Consider the following 18,735-nt stretch of genomic DNA (forward strand, 5'->3'; position numbering starts at 1 on the left):
TGTTTGTGGGCCTTTCTGTCTGAAGTTTAATCTTTAACAAGTGAAATGCATGCTCAATTGGGTTGAGATCAGGTGACTGACTTGGCCATTCAAAAGTATTCCACTTCTTTGCTTTAATAAACTCCTGGGTTGCTTTGGCTTTATGTTTTGGGTCATCGTCTATCTGTATTATGAAACGCCGACCAATCAGTTTGGCTGCATTTGGCTGGGTTTGAGCACACAGTATGTCTCTGAATACCTCAGAATTCATCCGGCTGCTTCTGTCCTGTGTCACATCATCAATAAACACTAGTGACCCAGTGCCACTGGCAGCCATGCATGCCCAAGCCATCACACTGCCTCCGCCGTGTTTTACAGATGATGTGGTATGCTTTGGATCATGAGCTGTACCACGCCTTCACCATACTTTTTTCTTTCCATCATTCTGGTAGAGGGTGATCTTGGTTTCATCTGTCCAAAGAATGTTCTTCCAGAACTGTGCTGGCTTTTTTAGATGTTTTTTAGCAAAGTCCAATCTAGCCTTTTTATTCTTGAGGCTTGCACCGTGCAGTGAACCCTCTGTATTTACTTTCATGCAGTCTTCTCTTTATGGTAGATTTGGATATTGATATGCCTACCTCCTGGAGAGTGTTGTTCACTTGGTTGGCTGTTGTGAAGGGGTTTCTCTTCACCATGGAAATTATTCTGCGATCATCCACCACTGTTGTCTTCTGTGGGTGTCCAGGTCTTTTTGCATTGATGAGTTCACCAGTGCTTTCTTTCTTTCTTTCTTTCTTTCTTTCTCAGGATGTACCAAACTGTAGATTTTGCCACTCCTAATATTGTAGCAATTTCTCGGATGGGTTTTTTCTGTTTTCGCAGCTTAAGGATGGCTTGTTTCACCTGCATGGAGAGCTCCTTTGACCGCATGTTTTCTTCACAGCAAAATCTTCTAAATGCAAGCACCACACCTCAAATCAACTCCAGGCCTTTTATCTGCTTAATTGAGAATGACATAACGAAGGAATTGCCCACACCTGCCCATGAAATAGCCTTTGAGTCAATTGTCCAATTACTTTTGGTCCCTTTAAAAACAGGGTGGCACATGTTAAGGAGCTGAAACTCCTAAACCCTTCATCCAATTTTAATGTGGATACCCTCAAATGAAAGCTGAAAGTCTGGACTTTATGTCCATGTCCATTATATAACTATAACCTGAATATGTTTCAGTAAACAGGTAAAAAACCAAAATTTGTGTCAGTGTCCAAATATATATGGACCTTACTGTGTGTGTGTGTGTGTGTGTGTGTGTGTGTGTATATATATATATATATATATATATATATATATATATATAAATTTTTAATTCATGAGAAACATTAAGATGTCTAATATAAAGCTATTTTTTCCTGTTTTGAACATTTTGGCTTTGACCCTGTTGCCAAATTCTGTGGCCTTCATCCATAGATTTTATAGGGCAAAACATGCACATATTATTCAAGTCATATGGAGTTTATATTGTATGTTTATGCCTTCAATCATTGATAACTGAATGTAGGATTTCTTTGCTTTTCTGCAGTCAGAGAAATGTCAGTCACCATCTTCTAAGTCAGGCAGTAGTTCCCCTTCGCACCGTGAGGCCCTCACCCCCGGACCCAGCACTTCCTGTCTACGGCTTGTCACTAAGCCTGTGTCCTCAGCAGATCCTATGGGTAAAGGACAGCTGGTCCAGTCTCATTTTGCCACTCTTATTCAGCAGTTCTCATTACTGACTAGTTTTTGCATTGTGGTGTTAGCTGCAATGGCTCCATACAAGTTAAACAATTTGCCATTCAGCATAGAAAAAAGATGGGCCTCTAACAAGTATGCCTTTGGTTTTTTTTTTTAGCAGCTTTGCGCAGTCCTCTGTCCATGACATCAGCTTCGTACCCAGCTCATTTTGGTGTCGTATCTCATGCTGGACTGAATGGAGAACTGGCCAGTCCAGGCAGCTTTGGTGGCTCAATCACTCTCTCACCCCAGATCAGTACTGCAGCTAGTGCCTACACACGCAGCCCCATGGTGAATGCACGCACAAAAACACACACACACACACACACACATTAGCTTGCAGTGTTAACTGAGTGCCACTGTAGGATTTGTTCGAACAGACATTAATGTATGACTTTGACATTCACTTGCAATGAGTACAGCATAAGTCAGTAGATGGTCTCCTAAAATATTCCTGTACTTCCTGTTGTGTTCTACAGGTGGCGTATGAATCACGTTCTCACCTCAGGCCCTCAGGGCTGTCCTCCTCTCTGCCTGGCTCCAGTGGGGGCAAGCCGTGAGTTTCTCCCTCAAACAAAATCAAACAAAACCCAAAAAATAAACTCCTTTATACTGACAGATAATATCCATACAAGACATGTTCGAGGGTTCACTTGTTCATATTTGTACCTGTATACTGTGTACAGGTTGTTTTTCTTTTAAAATAAAATGTTTCTGCGCACGAACATCTTACTCTTCCCGAGGTTCAAATAGTACGCTCTGAGTACAAAACTCATGTGAGAGAATCCGAGATTGTGATGTCACTTACCCACCACATGACGTACTGAGACCAAGATCTAGTAGATATACAGTATATCGCTTCTAAATTGTTGTAAACAATCCTAAAGATGCCCGAGTGTCAAGCGTTTGGCGATAAAAATAAGCCCGATCACTGAAGCAGTGAATGAACAAATACACACACACACACACACACACACAAGTAAACAGTGAGCGCACACATACCCAGCTTTTGGGAGCCTTTTGCTGCCTATAAACGCTCCATCACTGGCTACTCACAGTGTGGGGGTTTTTTTTGTTTGTTTTTTTGTGTCAAAAAATTTTATTTTTCCTTTTATTTTTATGTGACATGCTTTTTGTTAGTTTTTCTCAGTGAATAAAAATAATCTTTTTAGATGGCAAGAATCATGTTGCTATGACAACAGACACTGTTTACGAGTATCTGCGTCAGTACTGCGTATGCGTCATCTAGCCGGGTGAGATTTAAACTTCATGAAAGTGAAGTCTGTTGATTCATGTATTTTGTTGCCAGTAAAAAATCACATGGTTACAGGAAATTTCTAATTAGATTTTTAGAATTAGAAGCCTTTATTTATCACATATACATTACAACACAGTGAAGTTCTTTCTCAGAATTTAACTCATCTGAAGCAGTGAATACACACACACACACACACACACACACACACACACACACACACACACACACACACACGAGCAGTGCATGCACCCTGGAATTTATTTATTTTTTTTTAGAATTAGAAGCCTTTATTTGATGGCTGTGTGTTACTAAGGGAAACGGCGTACTAGTCAGCCGGTTACGTCACAAGCGTATATCTGGTTTCAGTGCATATGGTTGCGGCCAGGTAAGCCTATTTTTAACAATATGATAACTTTTAAAAGGGATAAATTGCTGTTATAAAGTTTTATTTTTAATTTAAACATGCGGGGGAGCACATGAGGGCACTTGCCGTGATCAGCAAACAGCGTTTATTTTTGGGTTTTGTTTGGCTTTAAGGTGTGCAAAAGTACGAGGTCGTCATCTGTCATATTTTTTGCTTCAGTCTTTCTTCCTTAACATCCCTCCATGTTTGGAATGAATTACACTGATGTACCCAAACTGGAAACCATATGGGCCATATGTTATAGCACTAATGTTTGTTTGGCTTGAAAGAATGCGTATTTTGCTGACGCACTTAACTAATGACCATTATGTGAAACACTTGTGCATTTTCAAATTGTTTCACACACAAGCACTTCAAAATACTATTGGTTGGAATTATCTGGAGTTAGGGGCTTATGTAAAGGGGCCCTTTCCTACTTGTGGCTGTGTTGTCAATAATTGGGTACATGATTACATGATCAATTGGTTACACTCAGTACCTCTTAAACACATATATTTTCAACTCAGAACAACATAGCAGCTCATCCTTAATTTGTGGAACTGCTGTCATTTCAAAATGTGTTTTTTTCCCCCACTTCTTGCCCAGTAAAATCCTTTTGTATGTAAGTGTACTGTATGTGCTTTGTATTTTGGATGTAATTGTCACTGTTAAGGTATAGTTTAATGATAAATCACATTTGCATAATTCTATACTAACCCCATATTTGGACAGTCAGCCAGGACATGTCATGTTTTTCTTCTTTAGTTTTGCACTGGGGCTACAATACTATTTCCAGATGTCCAAGATGGCTGTAGCTACACAATGAAGTTAATTTTTCATAGGTAACTGTAAGTCATGCTGTGTCTTAAAAACATACCTACAATTCTGCATGACGACTAAAGAACCATATGTGGCTTGAGCAAGTATTTGCACATTTTAGATATTTCCAGGAGTTACAGTAATTGCTGAACCCATGCTAGACTCATAATTCTAGTGCAAACTAAAACAGAAAACCATCAGACACCAAACGTGTGCTGTTCAATTACATTTGGGACACTTGGTGCAATGAGGAAGGACTTTTACTGCTTGGTGTTCTTTTATGCACTTAAGGACAACACCTCACCTCAGACAGGTAGAATACAGTGTCTTGCAAAAGTATTCATCCCCCTTGGTGTTTGTCCTGTTTTGTCGCATAACAAATTATGGAATTAAAATGGATTTTTGTGGGGTTAACACCATTTGATTTACACAACATGCCTACCACTTTAAAAGTGCAGAGTGTTTTATTGTGACACAAACAATAATTAAGATGAAAAAACAGAAATCTGGAGTGTGCATAGGTATTCACCCCTCAAAGTCAATACTTTGTAGAGCCACCTTTTGCTGCAATTACAGCTGCAAGTCTCTTGGGGTATGTCTCTATTAGCTTAGCACATCTAGCCATTGGGATTTTTGCCCATTCCTCAAGGCAAAACTGCTCCAACTCCTTCAAGTTAGATGGGTTGCGTTGGTGTACAGCAATCTTCAAGTTATGCCACAGATTCTCAACTGGATTGAGGTCTGGGCTTTGATTAGGTCATTCCAAAACATTTAAATGTTTCCCTTTAAACCACTCCAATGTATCTTTAGCAGCATGTTTAGGGTCATTGTCCTGCTGGAACGTGAACCATCGTCCCAGTCTCAAACCTCTGGCTGACTCAAACAGGTTTTCCTCCAGAATTGCCCTGTATTTAGTGCCATCCATCTTTCCTTCAGTCCTGACCAGCTTTCCTGTCCCTGCAGATGAAAAACATCCCCACAGCATGATGCTGCCGCCACCATGCTTCACTGTAGGAATGGTGTTCTCAGGGTGTTGGGTTTGTGCCACACATGGCATTTCCTACGATGGCCAAAAAGTTCAATTTTAGTCCCATCTGGCCAGAGAATCTTCTTCCATGTGTTTGGCGAGTCTGCCACATGCTGTTGGGCAAACTCCAAAAGTGTTTTCTTATTTTTTTCTTTAAACAATGGCTTTTTTTCTGGCCACTCTTCCATAAAGCTCCGCTCTGTGGGGTATACAGCTTAAAGTGGTCCTATGGACAGATACGCCCATCTCTGCTGTGGATCTTTGCCACTCCTTCAGTATTTTAGGTACGCTACAATGCCCTGCATAGCGCTTGTATTGTTTCTGCCTACTGCTAGCGGCCTGCAGTGGCTACTCACGCGTCGTGTTTTGGTCTTTGTTTTCTACGTTATTGATTCCCGTGCGGATTTCCCCAGTACACAAATACTGATGACGTAGTCAGTATTCTCAGTAACCTCGTGGTTCTCGAATTTTCACGATGTGACAACGGGAAGTGGAAAAAAATCGTTTATGAAGTAGACCCTCATCTTCCGACTTCTGCTACCATCAATGGTGAGTAGGTTGTATTTTCTAAACATATAGAAGAGATAGCTTAAGTATTTTTCTTGATTACTGCCAAGTTTCATCATAATCAAAAGACTAGCGCATAGTTTTCTAACATTAGCAAAACCAATGTGTCCAAGTGCTGCCAACGGACGGGCGGCCATGATTGATTTCTACCGCTAACTTGGGAGGATGAGGGCTTTATAAATCCATTGTTTCATTTATAATTCACGATAAAACAACTCCTAATTCATCTTAGACAGAGTATTAGCCGACCACATATGTGAGGACTTGACTATCTCCTAAACTTAATGATTTCCATAATTTTTTGACAAAGAAATATGAACATTAGCTTTGAATATCACTGGTTAGATTGTTCTAATTGGTACATTAGGTTGGAAGGGTAAATGGTGGCAGTATACAGTTATGTGTCACGCTCACGCCGTGATTATTTTTAAAGATGTTAATTACCATGGTAATTAAAACAAAAATAATAGTATATGACATTGTAGTTTGGGTATTTTGTTATTTTCTTGTTCCCCTTACCATAAGCTTTCAGCTGATACCTTACTTTTTGAAGCAGGACAAAAATTAAGCAAGTTATGGTCATTTGCAGGTGGAAGTTGTTGATATTGGTCACAGTTCTATTGTTTTAGTGTGTAATTAAGGGCTGAAAGTCCCCTCGATTTTTCAAAATTAAAAAATTCATAACTTTCTTAATATTTGTCATAGATAGTTGGTTCATGCATTATTTTAAAGGTCTTTTCTAGTGCTTTCTAGTGTAGTAGAAATATTCTTAATCTAATAACTTTGATTTTTATTGCCACATCCCTACAGTGTTATCTTTGGTGTATTTGTTGCATATCTGATTAATGCCCTCCTTACCCGGTCTATGAGTTTTGGTGGGCGGCCTTCTCTTGTCAGGTTTGTAGTGGTGCCATATTCTTTCCATGTTGCTATAATGGATTTAATGAGGCTCCCTGGGATATTCAAAGTTTGGGATATTTTTATAACCCAACCCTGATCTATACTTCTCCACAGCTTTGTCTCTGACCTGTTTGGAGGCTCCTTGGTTTTCATGTTGCTTGCTTAGTAGTGTTGCAGAGTCAGGGTCCTTCCAGAACAGGTTGATTTATACAGACATCATGTGACAGATCATGTGACACTTTGATTGCACACAGGTGGATCTTAATCAACTAATTATGTGGCTTATGAAGTGACTTGGTTGGACCAGCTCTTATTTAGGGGTTTCATACGAAAGGGGGTGAATACCTATGCACACTCCAGATTTCTGTTTTTTCATCTTAATTATTGTTTGTGTCACAATAAAACAACGATTTGTACCTTTAAAGTGGTAGGCATGTTGTGTCAACCAAAAGGTGCTAACGCTCCAGAAATCCATTTTAATTCTGTCTTGTAATGCAACAAAACAGGACAAACACCAAGGGGGATGAATACTTTTGTAAGACACCATATGTGTTGATTTTGACCCTCACATCCAGACAAGCTCATTAATGGCCTGATGATTGGATGATGAGTTGAATCAGGGATTTTTTTTGAGTAGAGAACACTAAATGTGCAAATTTATCACCCTCAAGCAGGCTACATGATTACAGGATACAGTATAGTCTGTGGAATGAATATGGTATATTTATTCTACAGTGGAAGAAAATTACAAAAAAAAAAAAAAATCACTTGCCAGTGCCAATTCTGTGATACTGAATATATCAAATAAAGCACATACCAGCATGCTACATGCAAGGCCATGCATCTTTTTAATGAGTCACTGAACATCATCAACGAAAATTTGCGGCTCATTTGTTCAAATCCTGTGTTGTGTCTTGATTGTACTGAAGCTTTGAATGCCTGTTCTACACATCTACATCGTAAGCAGGGTTAGAGGGAATTTGCTAAATAGCATCATGGGGTGCAAAATGAAATCCAGTGGATTTAATTACAGATGTAAGCACACAAGTCCACCTCCGGTTATTAATTATACCTCACACTGATGTGTCCCTGTAGAGTCTTTGGGTTATGAAGCTTCCTGGAGCAATCATATATTTTGGCTTCTTCAGGCCACTAATTATATCTTCAAGACAGCTTGTCTGATGTTTATTGTATAGATTAGTCAGATATCTAATTACTATAACATTATAGTTATGTTCACAGACACCTTGTATATATTACAGTCTGATCAGTGGAATGTTATTTTTCTTAAAACCAGGCATCAAATAAAATTGTACCCTATTTGTCCTGCTCTATTTTTCTTTTGTTTCTTTTTTGCTCTTCATGAACACATTCAGTTTTATTTTTGTATAAACTGTTAGACAACATAGTTCCTAAACCAGGTGTATCAGTCAATCTGGTGAACTTTCTTTTTGCAGTCACTGCAAAAGAAAGTCCAGAGTGAGCCACAGATAAATCTTGTAGAACAATGTCCATCCATCCATCCATCCATTATGTGTAGCTGCTTATCCTGTTCTACAGGGTCGCAGGCAAGCTGGAGCCTATCCCAGTGAGAGGCGGGGTACACCCTGGACAAGTCGCCAGGTCATCACAGGGCTGACACATAGAGATAAACAACCATTCACACCTACGGTCAATTTAGAGTCACCAGTTAACCTAACCTGCATGTCTTTGGACTGTGGGAGAAACCGGAGCACCCGGAGGAAACCCACGCGGACACGGGGAGAACATGCAAACTCCATACAGAAAGGCCCTCGCCAGCCGCTGGGCTCGAACCCAGGACCTTCTTGCTGTGAAGCGACAGTGCTAACCACTACACCACCATGCCACCCGCAGAACAATGTAAATGTGTAATTTATTTACAGATGGAAGGAAAACACCCATAGCATTTGAGGAGTAACACTTCAGAAGTGCACAATTTCAGAACTGAACAAAACAACATATGATGAAATTTTATCTACAGGCTTCATTTTCCCGAGTAAATGTGTATATACATGACAGATGGTCCATGTTGAAAGCTTACAGATTATTTGCTCAGCAATAATTTCTTTATATTCATCTTCATCCAAGAACATTGTGCTAATTGGTAGTACTTTGTACAAAGACTTTCTCAGCACAGAGGGGTTTAAAAAATTCCTTTGCCAAATCTTAATGGGTCATGAGTAAAAGTTTTACTGTCTTTTTGAAGGTTGGCCATATACTAGCTGTCAAACGTAGACCAAAAAGATTTATATTTAAAGGTCAAATTAAGGTGGCCCGTGACCCAATTAGAGATCAATTACAACGGCTTTATGAGCCAATTTATATCAGGCTTTACTGCCTTATGTTCATAGATGTCTCAGGTCGGTCAGTGCTCACTGGCAACCAGCTGTTTGTTCATAAATCATCCAGGATATGTATCACTATGTTATTGTGACTAATATATTGCTTAGTCAGTTCTTCAGATGTTAATCTGCTGCTCAACCATCAAAGTTTTTCAGGACTCAACAATGAACCAGCTAGACTTCACAATCTCGTGACTTTTGTTCCATATAATGTCAGGAAGATTAAGTCTGTACCTCTCGGAATATGGTACACAAATCTTCCTGGCAACATTCTTCATGTCAGGCTTAAATACTGCATCTCCCGTTTGGATTGTTATGATGCTCTTTATCTACCTTCATCTAACTGCTGACTCTTCATAACTGATAATGGCAGCCTACAGGGCAACCAGTGGAAGTTCACCACCCTACATGGATCACTCATCAGGCGCTAGGTTCCATTGAAGTCTGTGAGCGAATGGTGAATAATGATACCATGACTGTGGATCTAAAACCAGACTCTTTTCACTGGTAGCTTGTGTGGTCAGACTGAATTGCCCAGGGCTGGGTTTCCCAAAAGCCTCTTAATGCTAAGAGCATCTTAACTAGGAAAGAGAGTGTTCATTGTGCTGCTCGCGCTACCATTTAATGATGATCTTTGTGCTGCGATGCTTTCGGGAAACCCACCCCAGGTTTGTTCACACTGCAGATCCCTACATATCTTTCAAGAAAGGTCTGAGGACTCACATGCAGAAACAACCTCAGATCTCACCATGCAAGTGTATGTCTATGTATTTATCTACCTAGGTATGTGCTGGCAAACCTGTGTTCATAATGGTTGCCACATTTGTTGTTAATGTATTATTATGATGATTGTATCATTTATACTCTGTTTCATGACCAGTGTTGAGGAGTAGATTTGACTTTAGTTAGCAAAGTTATTCATTTAACTATGTTCTCAAGTACAGTAGTTATTTGATAGCATCAATGCTTAAATGAAGTAATTAAGTAAAGAATAATATCATTGGGGTGTGCTGTTTTAGCTAGTGGACTGATAAAGCTGTTTTAACTAGTTTATATGAAACTTTTGTGAATATTTTCCATAAAATGTGTTGGAAAATAATCCCACATTATTTTTTAAAACGCAAATAAAAACAAGCCCCATTTATCCTATATAAATAAAGACACAAATCATGTTGTCTGGTGCTCAAGTGTTTGAGATATGTTGCCTTGTACTTATGACCGGGTTCCATGTGGTGGTACACGTTTGTCATTCATACGGATGTTGTACGGTCAAAAGCCATCAAAAATCAGGTTGATGCATTTCTCTTAAGTATGGGGCTCCACTCCGCTATTAAAGACTGGAATCATCATACTTTTTACCTATTTATAGTTTAATATTATACAGTGTTCTTTAAACAAGTTGATGACTAGTCAGAGGTGGACAAAGTACCCAACTTCATTACTTAAGTGAAAGTACAGATCCCACTGGTCAAATGTTACTCCGATACAAGTGAAAGTTGTCCAGTCAAATTTTTACTTCAGTTAAAGTACTGAAGTACTTGCTTTTAAAAATACTTAAGTATTAAAAGTACATTTTCTGTCAACGCATTGTTGTATTATTGCCACAACGTTTACAAAACCTAATGTTGTTACTAAAGACAGAACTGTGAATTCACAAAATGAACGCATGCTGTGCCATCATGGTGGTTTAACGTTAAGCTAGCTAGTCAGTGAAACTCCACCTGACATGTTAGCAAACTCTTTTCAAACTCAAAATCATATTGTGTAGCTAACGCTACTAGAAAAGAAAGATTTCTACATTCTGTTTATTTGCCAAGATTATGCTAAAACATATAAAGGACTTCAGATTAAGTTAACATTCTTCATCTTGGCGTAACTCCATTTTTACATGCTAACTAACAGTGTCCAAGTTAACTAGCTATGTGTAAACGTTAGCCATGGACAAGGCGATGGCAACTTGGCAGGCAAATCCATAGAAAGTCATTTGACTAACCAGACTGCATAGCTACTGCAACGTTATCGCTCGCTCTAAAAGCACAGACAACTTCATTGCAAGCTTTCTCTTGGAATAAAACGTTTAGATACCTCAATATGCTTCTGCTGGTTGAACGGTGAGTTTTTGTAGGCTGTGATGTGGTTCGTTTTTGGCAAACAAAGCAAACATTTAAAACAAAATGAATCTTTAATATTTTCAGAAAACTTAATCATGGGCCATGGGTGCGTGCGTTCTCCAGAAGAACCGCCTCCTTCCATTCTGCCATCAACTGATCGTGTTCAAATAATGCTGCTGAGAAATCACTGAACTTGATTTTATACAGTCTATGGACGTGACGTGATTCTAGTGATTACTGATAGGCTGTCTCAGTGTCACCTGCGAGAAAACCATCACGTTTTAGAAAAGAAAAAAACATTAACTTTCAAAGCTGCTTCATAGTAACCAATAACCAGGACCTTGATGGAAATGTAGTGGAGTGAAAAGTACGATATTTGTCTTTCAAATGTAGTGAAGTTAAAGTCAGAAGTTTCCAAAAAAAAAATACTCAAGTAAAGTACAGATACTCAAAAAGTGTACTTAAGTACAGTACTCAAGTAAATGTACTTCATTACTGTCCAACTCTGCTTACAGTTTAACCAACTATAAATAATCTTTACCTCGCCAGCAGTCATGTTACTCTCAGCTAGTCATGTTACCAAGAAACTGCAAAGCCCTTGTTGCAAAGTCCATGTTGGAAAATTTAAGGAAAGGCCTTAACTTGACTTTTACCATGACACTGGAAACGCTTTCTACAATGCTAAATAAATGCCTCTCCAGAAGAAACCTTCCTGTATCAATAATTACACATTTTTTTAATCCATTTACATTGAGTGACCACCGTTTAAGATATTTTTTTTTTTTTGCCATTGTATACATACAGTGAAATTCTGGTTGGCATCTCTCATTTGGGCAGCAGCATAAACATACAGTATGGATATATAAAACAACATAATAAATAGCAAAACATTTATAAAACAAGAAGAGAGAATGGAAGTCATTTGGTGTCCTTGTGTGAACGGTAATGTATATAACAACATAATTCACTGATAAATGCTAAATCAATCGGTCTAGTAATATATTTCTTGTTGGCTGGTTGGAAGCACAATGCACTGCAACAGGTCTGATGAATAGAATTAGACGAATAAAAGGTCTGGACTGGTAATTAGTGTTCTCTGAATTCTGTGAAATGAATGCAAATGAATGAGTGTCTTTGTTTGTCTTTAATAATAGTATGCAGTGTGTTTTGGAGAGTGTTAAATAACACGCCTTTGTAAAAAAAACCACACACACAATTTGCTATATTGCAGGTAGACTGTTTAATGTATGATATTAGTGGCTTGTGATTTTTCTCTCACAAGGCTTTTTCTGAATACAGTCGAGGCAGCACCATCGTTTTGACCAAGAGTTAGTCATTAGAATTCTCGAGAGTACATTTTTGCAAATTTGTCTTTTCATTATTATTTGTTATTCACAGAAGTGTTGGCATCAATTATGGAGCATCAGTACAGTTGTTTGTAGTGGTGCTAGTTACATTTCTCTGAAAGGTGGCTTTCTGGTAGCTGAGCTACAACAGCTAGAACCTTTGTAACTAAGTTGCGTTTCCTTCACCTGGCGTGAACTGTCGTGTTCTGTCCTAAATGACAAGCTTATTTTCCCCCAGAACACATTGTTATTATGCCATCAATCCATTCTTTTTACTGTTTCTCCTCTTCTCTCCAGTGCGTACTCGTTCCACGTGAGTGCAGATGGACAGATGCAGCCTGTGCCCTTCCCACCTGATGCTCTCCTGGGCCCAGGCATCCCGCGCCACGCCCGCCAGATCCACACACTCAGCCACGGAGAGGTGGTGTGTGCCGTCACCATCAGCACCTCCACTCGCCACGTCTACACTGGCGGCAAAGGCTGCGTCAAAGTGTGGGACATCAGCCAGCCGGGCAGCAAGAGCCCCATGGCCCAACTCGACTGTCTGGTCAGTTTCAAAATGTTTGTGTTTACCGTCTTTACAAAAACACTTTGTGTATCTGATTCTTCTGGTATTTACGACTTCAGAAGTTGAAATTTCCGTGTAGCTACACTAGTTAACGTGACATTGACTCTTCTCAGTATGGTGGGACCCATCGTAGATCGGGTTTGTGGTCAAAGCTAAGTGAAATTGCAGTCTAATATTAATCAAGTCTTAGTCATTTCCTAAGAAATCTGAGGGAAATGCCGAAATTCTTGATGAGTTTTTGTTTTGCCGTCACTGTATTTTTAGAGTTTGAAAATCTACACCTGAGCTAGCTAACATGTCAGCTGATTCACTAGCTAACTTATTTTACAGTTGTGTATCTGCTTTCCCATGTTGAAACACAAGTTCACAATAAATGCAAACGCACTCGAGTTGTTTAACGAGAGGAATCAATGGAATAATGATTAAATTCTCCCCTCGTTTCATCCAATCAGAACAGGGACAACTATATCCGCTCGTGCAAGCTCCTCCCAGACGGGAGAACTTTGATAGTTGGAGGTGAAGCCAGCACTCTGTCCATCTGGGACTTGGCCACGCCCACTCCACGCATCAAGGCGGAGTTGACGTCCTCAGCTCCAGCGTGTTACGCGCTGGCCATCAGTCCCGACAACAAGGTCTGTTTCTCCTGCTGCAGCGACGGCAACATCGTCGTGTGGGACCTTCACAACCAGACGCTCGTCAGGTACGGAGTTGTGATCATCAGAGAGTGATTAAACGCACTGATGTGGCGTCTGATGATTTATGGGTGTGATGGTTTGATGGTGGGTGTGGTTTTTGGCGTGTGTTACTCCACAGGCAGTTCCAGGGCCACACTGATGGAGCCAGCTGCATCGACATCTCCAACGACGGGACCAAACTGTGGACTGGGGGACTCGACAACACGGTGCGCTGCTGGGACCTGAGAGAGGGTCGACAGCTTCAGCAGCACGACTTCACCTCCCAGGTACTGCAGCACCAGGGAATCATGGGAAATGAAGTTTCACTTAGAACAGTGAAGATGTGTCAGTTGCAGGTTTCGGGGTTTTTTGGTCATTCAGTTGTTTCCCATTTGTGTGTGTGTGTGTGTAGATCTTCTCCCTGGGCTACTGTCCTACAGGAGAGTGGCTGGCAGTGGGCATGGAGAGCAGTAATGTGGAAGTACTGCATGTCTCCAAACCAGACAAGTACCAGCTGCACCTTCACGAGAGCTGTGTGCTGTCACTCAAGTTCGCCTACTGTGGTACGAGTGAACACTCACATAACCAGCTGTTTCTTTGCTCATAGAATTACTAATTATAGAGTGCATGGCACCACCCATTGAGTTCTTTTCTTTGTGTGTGTGTGTGTGTGTGTGTGTGTGTGTGTGTGTCAGGTAAATGGTTTGTGAGCACAGGAAAAGACAATCTGTTAAACGCATGGAGAACGCCGTATGGAGCCAGCATCTTCCAGGTAAGTGGGGAAAGAAGATAGAGAGATGAAAGTCAGAAAATATACTGAAGATGCTAAAGAAAATATAAACCTCTGTCTTGTTCTGTGTGAAAATGGACCCATATTTTAGGTACTTAGTCTTCCTGTTATGAGTTAATTTCATTTATTTTCGTGTGATCTCGAGATATTTGTGTTATTATCGCCAAATACCTGTGCTGGTTTCCTGAGATGACAGGCTAATTCTCTGTAGACACTTTGTTTTCCTGAGATAATCACATATTAATTTGAGATCTCAAAAAAAACACATTGCTTTCCCAAGATTACAAATGAGGTGTGTAGAAGCCTACTGAGATTTATGACACATTTAACATGTCTAATGCCTGCTGAGAGAAAAACTCTACGGAGACTACAAATGCTGAAGCAAGCCTACATTAAAGCTAGACGGCCTTTCGAGTTCATAAAATCGGTGAAATTTATTTCCCTCTGAAATTTGGTCATTATGATATACGTTTATTTCTGTAATATCTCAAAAAAAAAAAAAAAATATATATATATATATATATATATATATATATATATATATATATCAGGCCATTCTGTGGCTGGGAAGTTATTTAATTTGAGGGGATTCCCGAGCAAATAATGTGCATGAAATCGCTCGCTTTGCGCAGTCAAGCAGACAGAGGAAGTCCATGTGCGCATGCGCAGGTTTACCACCTTCTTCTTCTTTTCCTTTTTCTTTTGGGTTTTACAGCAGTTGGCATCCAGTGTTGCATTACTGCCATCTACAGGTTTACCTTGACCGTACCCTGACGGTTCCATCATTCTGTCGCTAAACGAGCAGCTGATCACACCGAGGTGCTCGCTGACCGCCAATATTTATTAGTTTGGTCCTGCGTTTCCTTTCCTTCACAACATAACGTCTTTTCTTCTCGCTTTCCGTTACTGTAGTCGGTCTTTCATGTTTCATTCGCATTCTCCATTTTTCTCTCCTGTTTCAAATTTGTATCCCACAATGCCTTGCGTGAACAGGGAAAGCCCACCACGTGATGCATGACAGAGTATCTTGAATTGAGTCACAGTGAAGCAAGAAAAAATAGCGGCGAATTTAGGGCCACGTGGCCCTAAATTCATTAATTGTTCTATTAAAAAACAACTAATAAAGTTGGAAGTCTGTGATTCGAATTCAGTAGCTTTCGGTCCACTACACAAAAATAACTGGGTGTCAGGGAAAATTATTTTTATGACCTACACTTGAAAAATCTGAAAGGCAGTCTAGCTTTAAGAAGGAAGAGTTTTCCATGTTGTGGGAACTTTAACTGTAAACCCTTGCAACATAAAGAAAATAGCATGGCACAACTCTGGTGTGAGTGCTATTTTTATAATTAGCAGTTCCTCCGTTTATTAGCTGATCTGGCCGATGAGCTGTTGCCATGGCGTGGCGTCCGTCATCCATCCATTGTCCGTCGTCCACAGTTCAGTTAAATTGTATCTCCTCTGTCAATTCCCCATGGATTTCCGTTCTGATTTTTTGTTTGAAATAACTCATCATTCTGCATAAAAATTGGTTGTTGTTTTGTCAAATTTTTTTTGCTAATGAGTTAGTAATTAGGCCAAATTAACGAATTTTCCAGGCCTCTCACTAGAATTGTATCTCCTCTCTCATTTCTCATCCGATTCCAGTTCCGATTGATGTTTTGGGTAGATGTTCCTCAAGGGAACATCTATTGATTTTCCTGTTGTAAACCATTTGTTTACAACTTTGTTTATTTTCAGTTAAATCGTATCTCCTCCCTCAGTTCTGATTGTTTTATTTGAAAGAACTACACCTTCTGCACAAAACTTGGTCATTGTATTGTCAGTTTTTTGCTAACAAATTAGTAATTAGCTCAACTTAACAATATTTTCTTCTGACTAGAATCGTATCGGCTCTCATTTATCATGTGAATTCAGTTCTGATTGATGTTTTGGGTCGATCTTCCCTTGGGGAACAAAATTTAGTCCTTTGTTGATTTTCCTGTTGTAAACAATTTGTCGTGGAGGTTGGTCCTCTCTCACATCGTCACATTTCAGTTCTGTTTGATGTTTTGGTCGTCATGGTTGTTTTGATGGTAGGTCAGATGAGCTGCTCCGTCCTTGACGTTCTGGTTTATTTTTTTTTTCCAGAAAGAGGAGACCACAGTCCATCCTCTTGTCTTCCTTTGGTTCCTGCTTTCAGGTTTTGCTGTTGCTTACTTGGAAGAATTTAAACGATACAGGACAAAGCAAATGCTTTTTTGCATTCTTTCCCAGTGAACTGAATTGGATAACTTTGTTTTGTTTTTGTGATCTCAAATGAATTATGCCACTGTCTCAGGAAAACTACATTTGTTATCTTAAGTGCTTGAGAAGATTACCCTATTATGTCAGGAAAACATTTAACTAGTGATAATGATGTAAATAATTGAATCTCATAAGAAAATAATAACTTGTAGGAAAACCAAAGTACGGTAAATAAAAATCTGGAAATCTCAGGTCTTTTTATGGCTTCTGTACTTCATGTTATCACATCTCAGACATCTCTTTCATTCATCGGCTGAGCTTGTGGTTAATGTTTGTTTGATGGTTAGAGTGAGCATTTCTGCATTGCTCAAGGTTATTTGTTGTGCCAAATAGAAATGGCTGTTTCGAGCTAGAAAGCAGTGTTGATCACTTCACTGATGGCTGGGTCTGAAATAAACAAATTGTTTTCACAATTAACGTTTCAAATGAACCATCTACTGCACTGTTTGTTTTTGCATAGTGATCTGACATGCACTTTTTTCTCCCCTCCGTCTATCTCACCAAGTCCAAGGAGTCCTCATCTGTCCTGAGCTGCGACGTCTCCCCAGACGATAAGTATATAGTCACTGGTTCTGGAGATAAGAAAGCCACCGTGTACGAGGTGGTCTACTGAGCACACGAGAGATGGATGGAATGATGGATGGAAGAAAGAATGAGTTGAAAGAAAAGCACTTACCAGGAACTTGTTCATGACAGCTGTGGTGGGCAACCATGGGTGCTCTTTCCAAACAGTATTCCCCTGCTTCGTCTCATAAGTACCATTAAACCCCCTTCCCATCCTCATCCCCATTCCATCCCCCTCTAAGTAGGAAGGAGAAAAGAAAGAGAGGAACAAACAGAAAGAATAAACAGAGGGAGTATAATCAGCACAGTGGCTAGATGAAACACCCAGCGGCGAGGAAAAAGCTCACAAGAGACCAGCTAAGCACTTAGGGAGCTGTAGCTCACACAAACGCAGATAGCAGACAATCAATACATTACTGTTTAAAAAAAAAAAAACCTCACACTGTAATGAGCCCAAATGCAACAGAGCTCGTTACACAACACCTCACAGAACAGAACAACCGGACTGCAGCGTAGCGTTGGCTCTGGCTTAAAAAACTTGCTTCGGTTTGTCTGCATCAGTCCAATTAAACATGCATATGGCAATTCCCATCTGAATTCTGCATCACACGTTTCCGTCTCCTGCGAGAGACTCCCTAGAGACACTAATGAGGAGCAGCTGGACCTCTCAGTGGGTTTCATGTTGAAAACATTAAACAACAGCATTTTCCATTTTTAATTCCAGAGAATGGTTATATACGCACAACACTTGAGCATGCAAAAGATTGATGTGTTCTGGAAATCTCCGGAATGAGAACTTCAGTAGTGTGTTTATACTCCTGCTACACTGCAGGATCTGTGACCATTTTACGTTAAGTAACAGAATTGACACCAACTGTGGACCTTACATTTCAGAAGCTGGTAAACATATAGGGCATGCCATGAAAAGCATGTTCAAAACTGTAAAATCAGATGCACCATGGAAACAGTTCACTTTGACAGCAGTAGCATTTTAACTAAAAGCTGATTTTATTAAATGCCAAGCAAGATGATGAGTTACTCTGTGAAGCTTTACCAATCAGCAGTAATAAACATCACTACCCGGGGTGTGACATTTGGACAGTTTGGATGAGTTAATTGATTTTAAACCAACGGTGGCAATGAATCGAGGCAACAAACATAAATCAGTTATTATGGATTATAATTGATTACAGGACAAACAACTGATGTGTAAAAATTATTTATTTTTGACACTGTGTTAATAGGCTAGCAAGGTAATTTGCCCTTAAAGGAACAGTCCACCGTACTTCCATAATGAAATATGCTCTTATCTG

At 39.8% G+C, this 18,735-nt stretch overlaps 1 protein-coding gene across 4 annotated transcripts in view; it reads left to right on the top strand.

Annotated features, from left to right (window-relative positions):
- The window catches only part of tle2b (TLE family member 2, transcriptional corepressor b), a 143,825-nt gene extending 125,685 nt beyond the window's left edge, over positions 1-18,140 (top strand). For 2 of the 4 annotated variants that reach the window (XM_060941484.1, XM_060941486.1), the window contains exons 12-20: positions 1,559-1,691; positions 1,868-2,040; positions 2,229-2,305; positions 12,841-13,090; positions 13,564-13,811; positions 13,925-14,072; positions 14,198-14,348; positions 14,481-14,557; positions 17,364-18,140. In XM_060941484.1, coding sequence (XP_060797467.1) covers positions 1,559-1,691; positions 1,868-2,040; positions 2,229-2,305; positions 12,841-13,090; positions 13,564-13,811; positions 13,925-14,072; positions 14,198-14,348; positions 14,481-14,557; positions 17,364-17,471 — 1,365 coding nt within the window. In that variant the 3' untranslated portion in view covers positions 17,472-18,140. The remainder of the gene's footprint in view (positions 1-1,558; positions 1,692-1,867; positions 2,041-2,228; positions 2,306-12,840; positions 13,091-13,563; positions 13,812-13,924; positions 14,073-14,197; positions 14,349-14,480; positions 14,558-17,363) is intronic. The other 2 variants (XM_060941485.1, XM_060941487.1) reach the window with 1 other exon arrangement.
- Positions 18,141-18,735: the final 595 nt, after the last annotated feature.

The sequence above is a fragment of the Neoarius graeffei genome, chromosome 15, assembly GCF_027579695.1.
Source record: "Neoarius graeffei isolate fNeoGra1 chromosome 15, fNeoGra1.pri, whole genome shotgun sequence".
Lineage (NCBI taxonomy): Eukaryota > Metazoa > Chordata > Actinopteri > Siluriformes > Ariidae > Neoarius > Neoarius graeffei.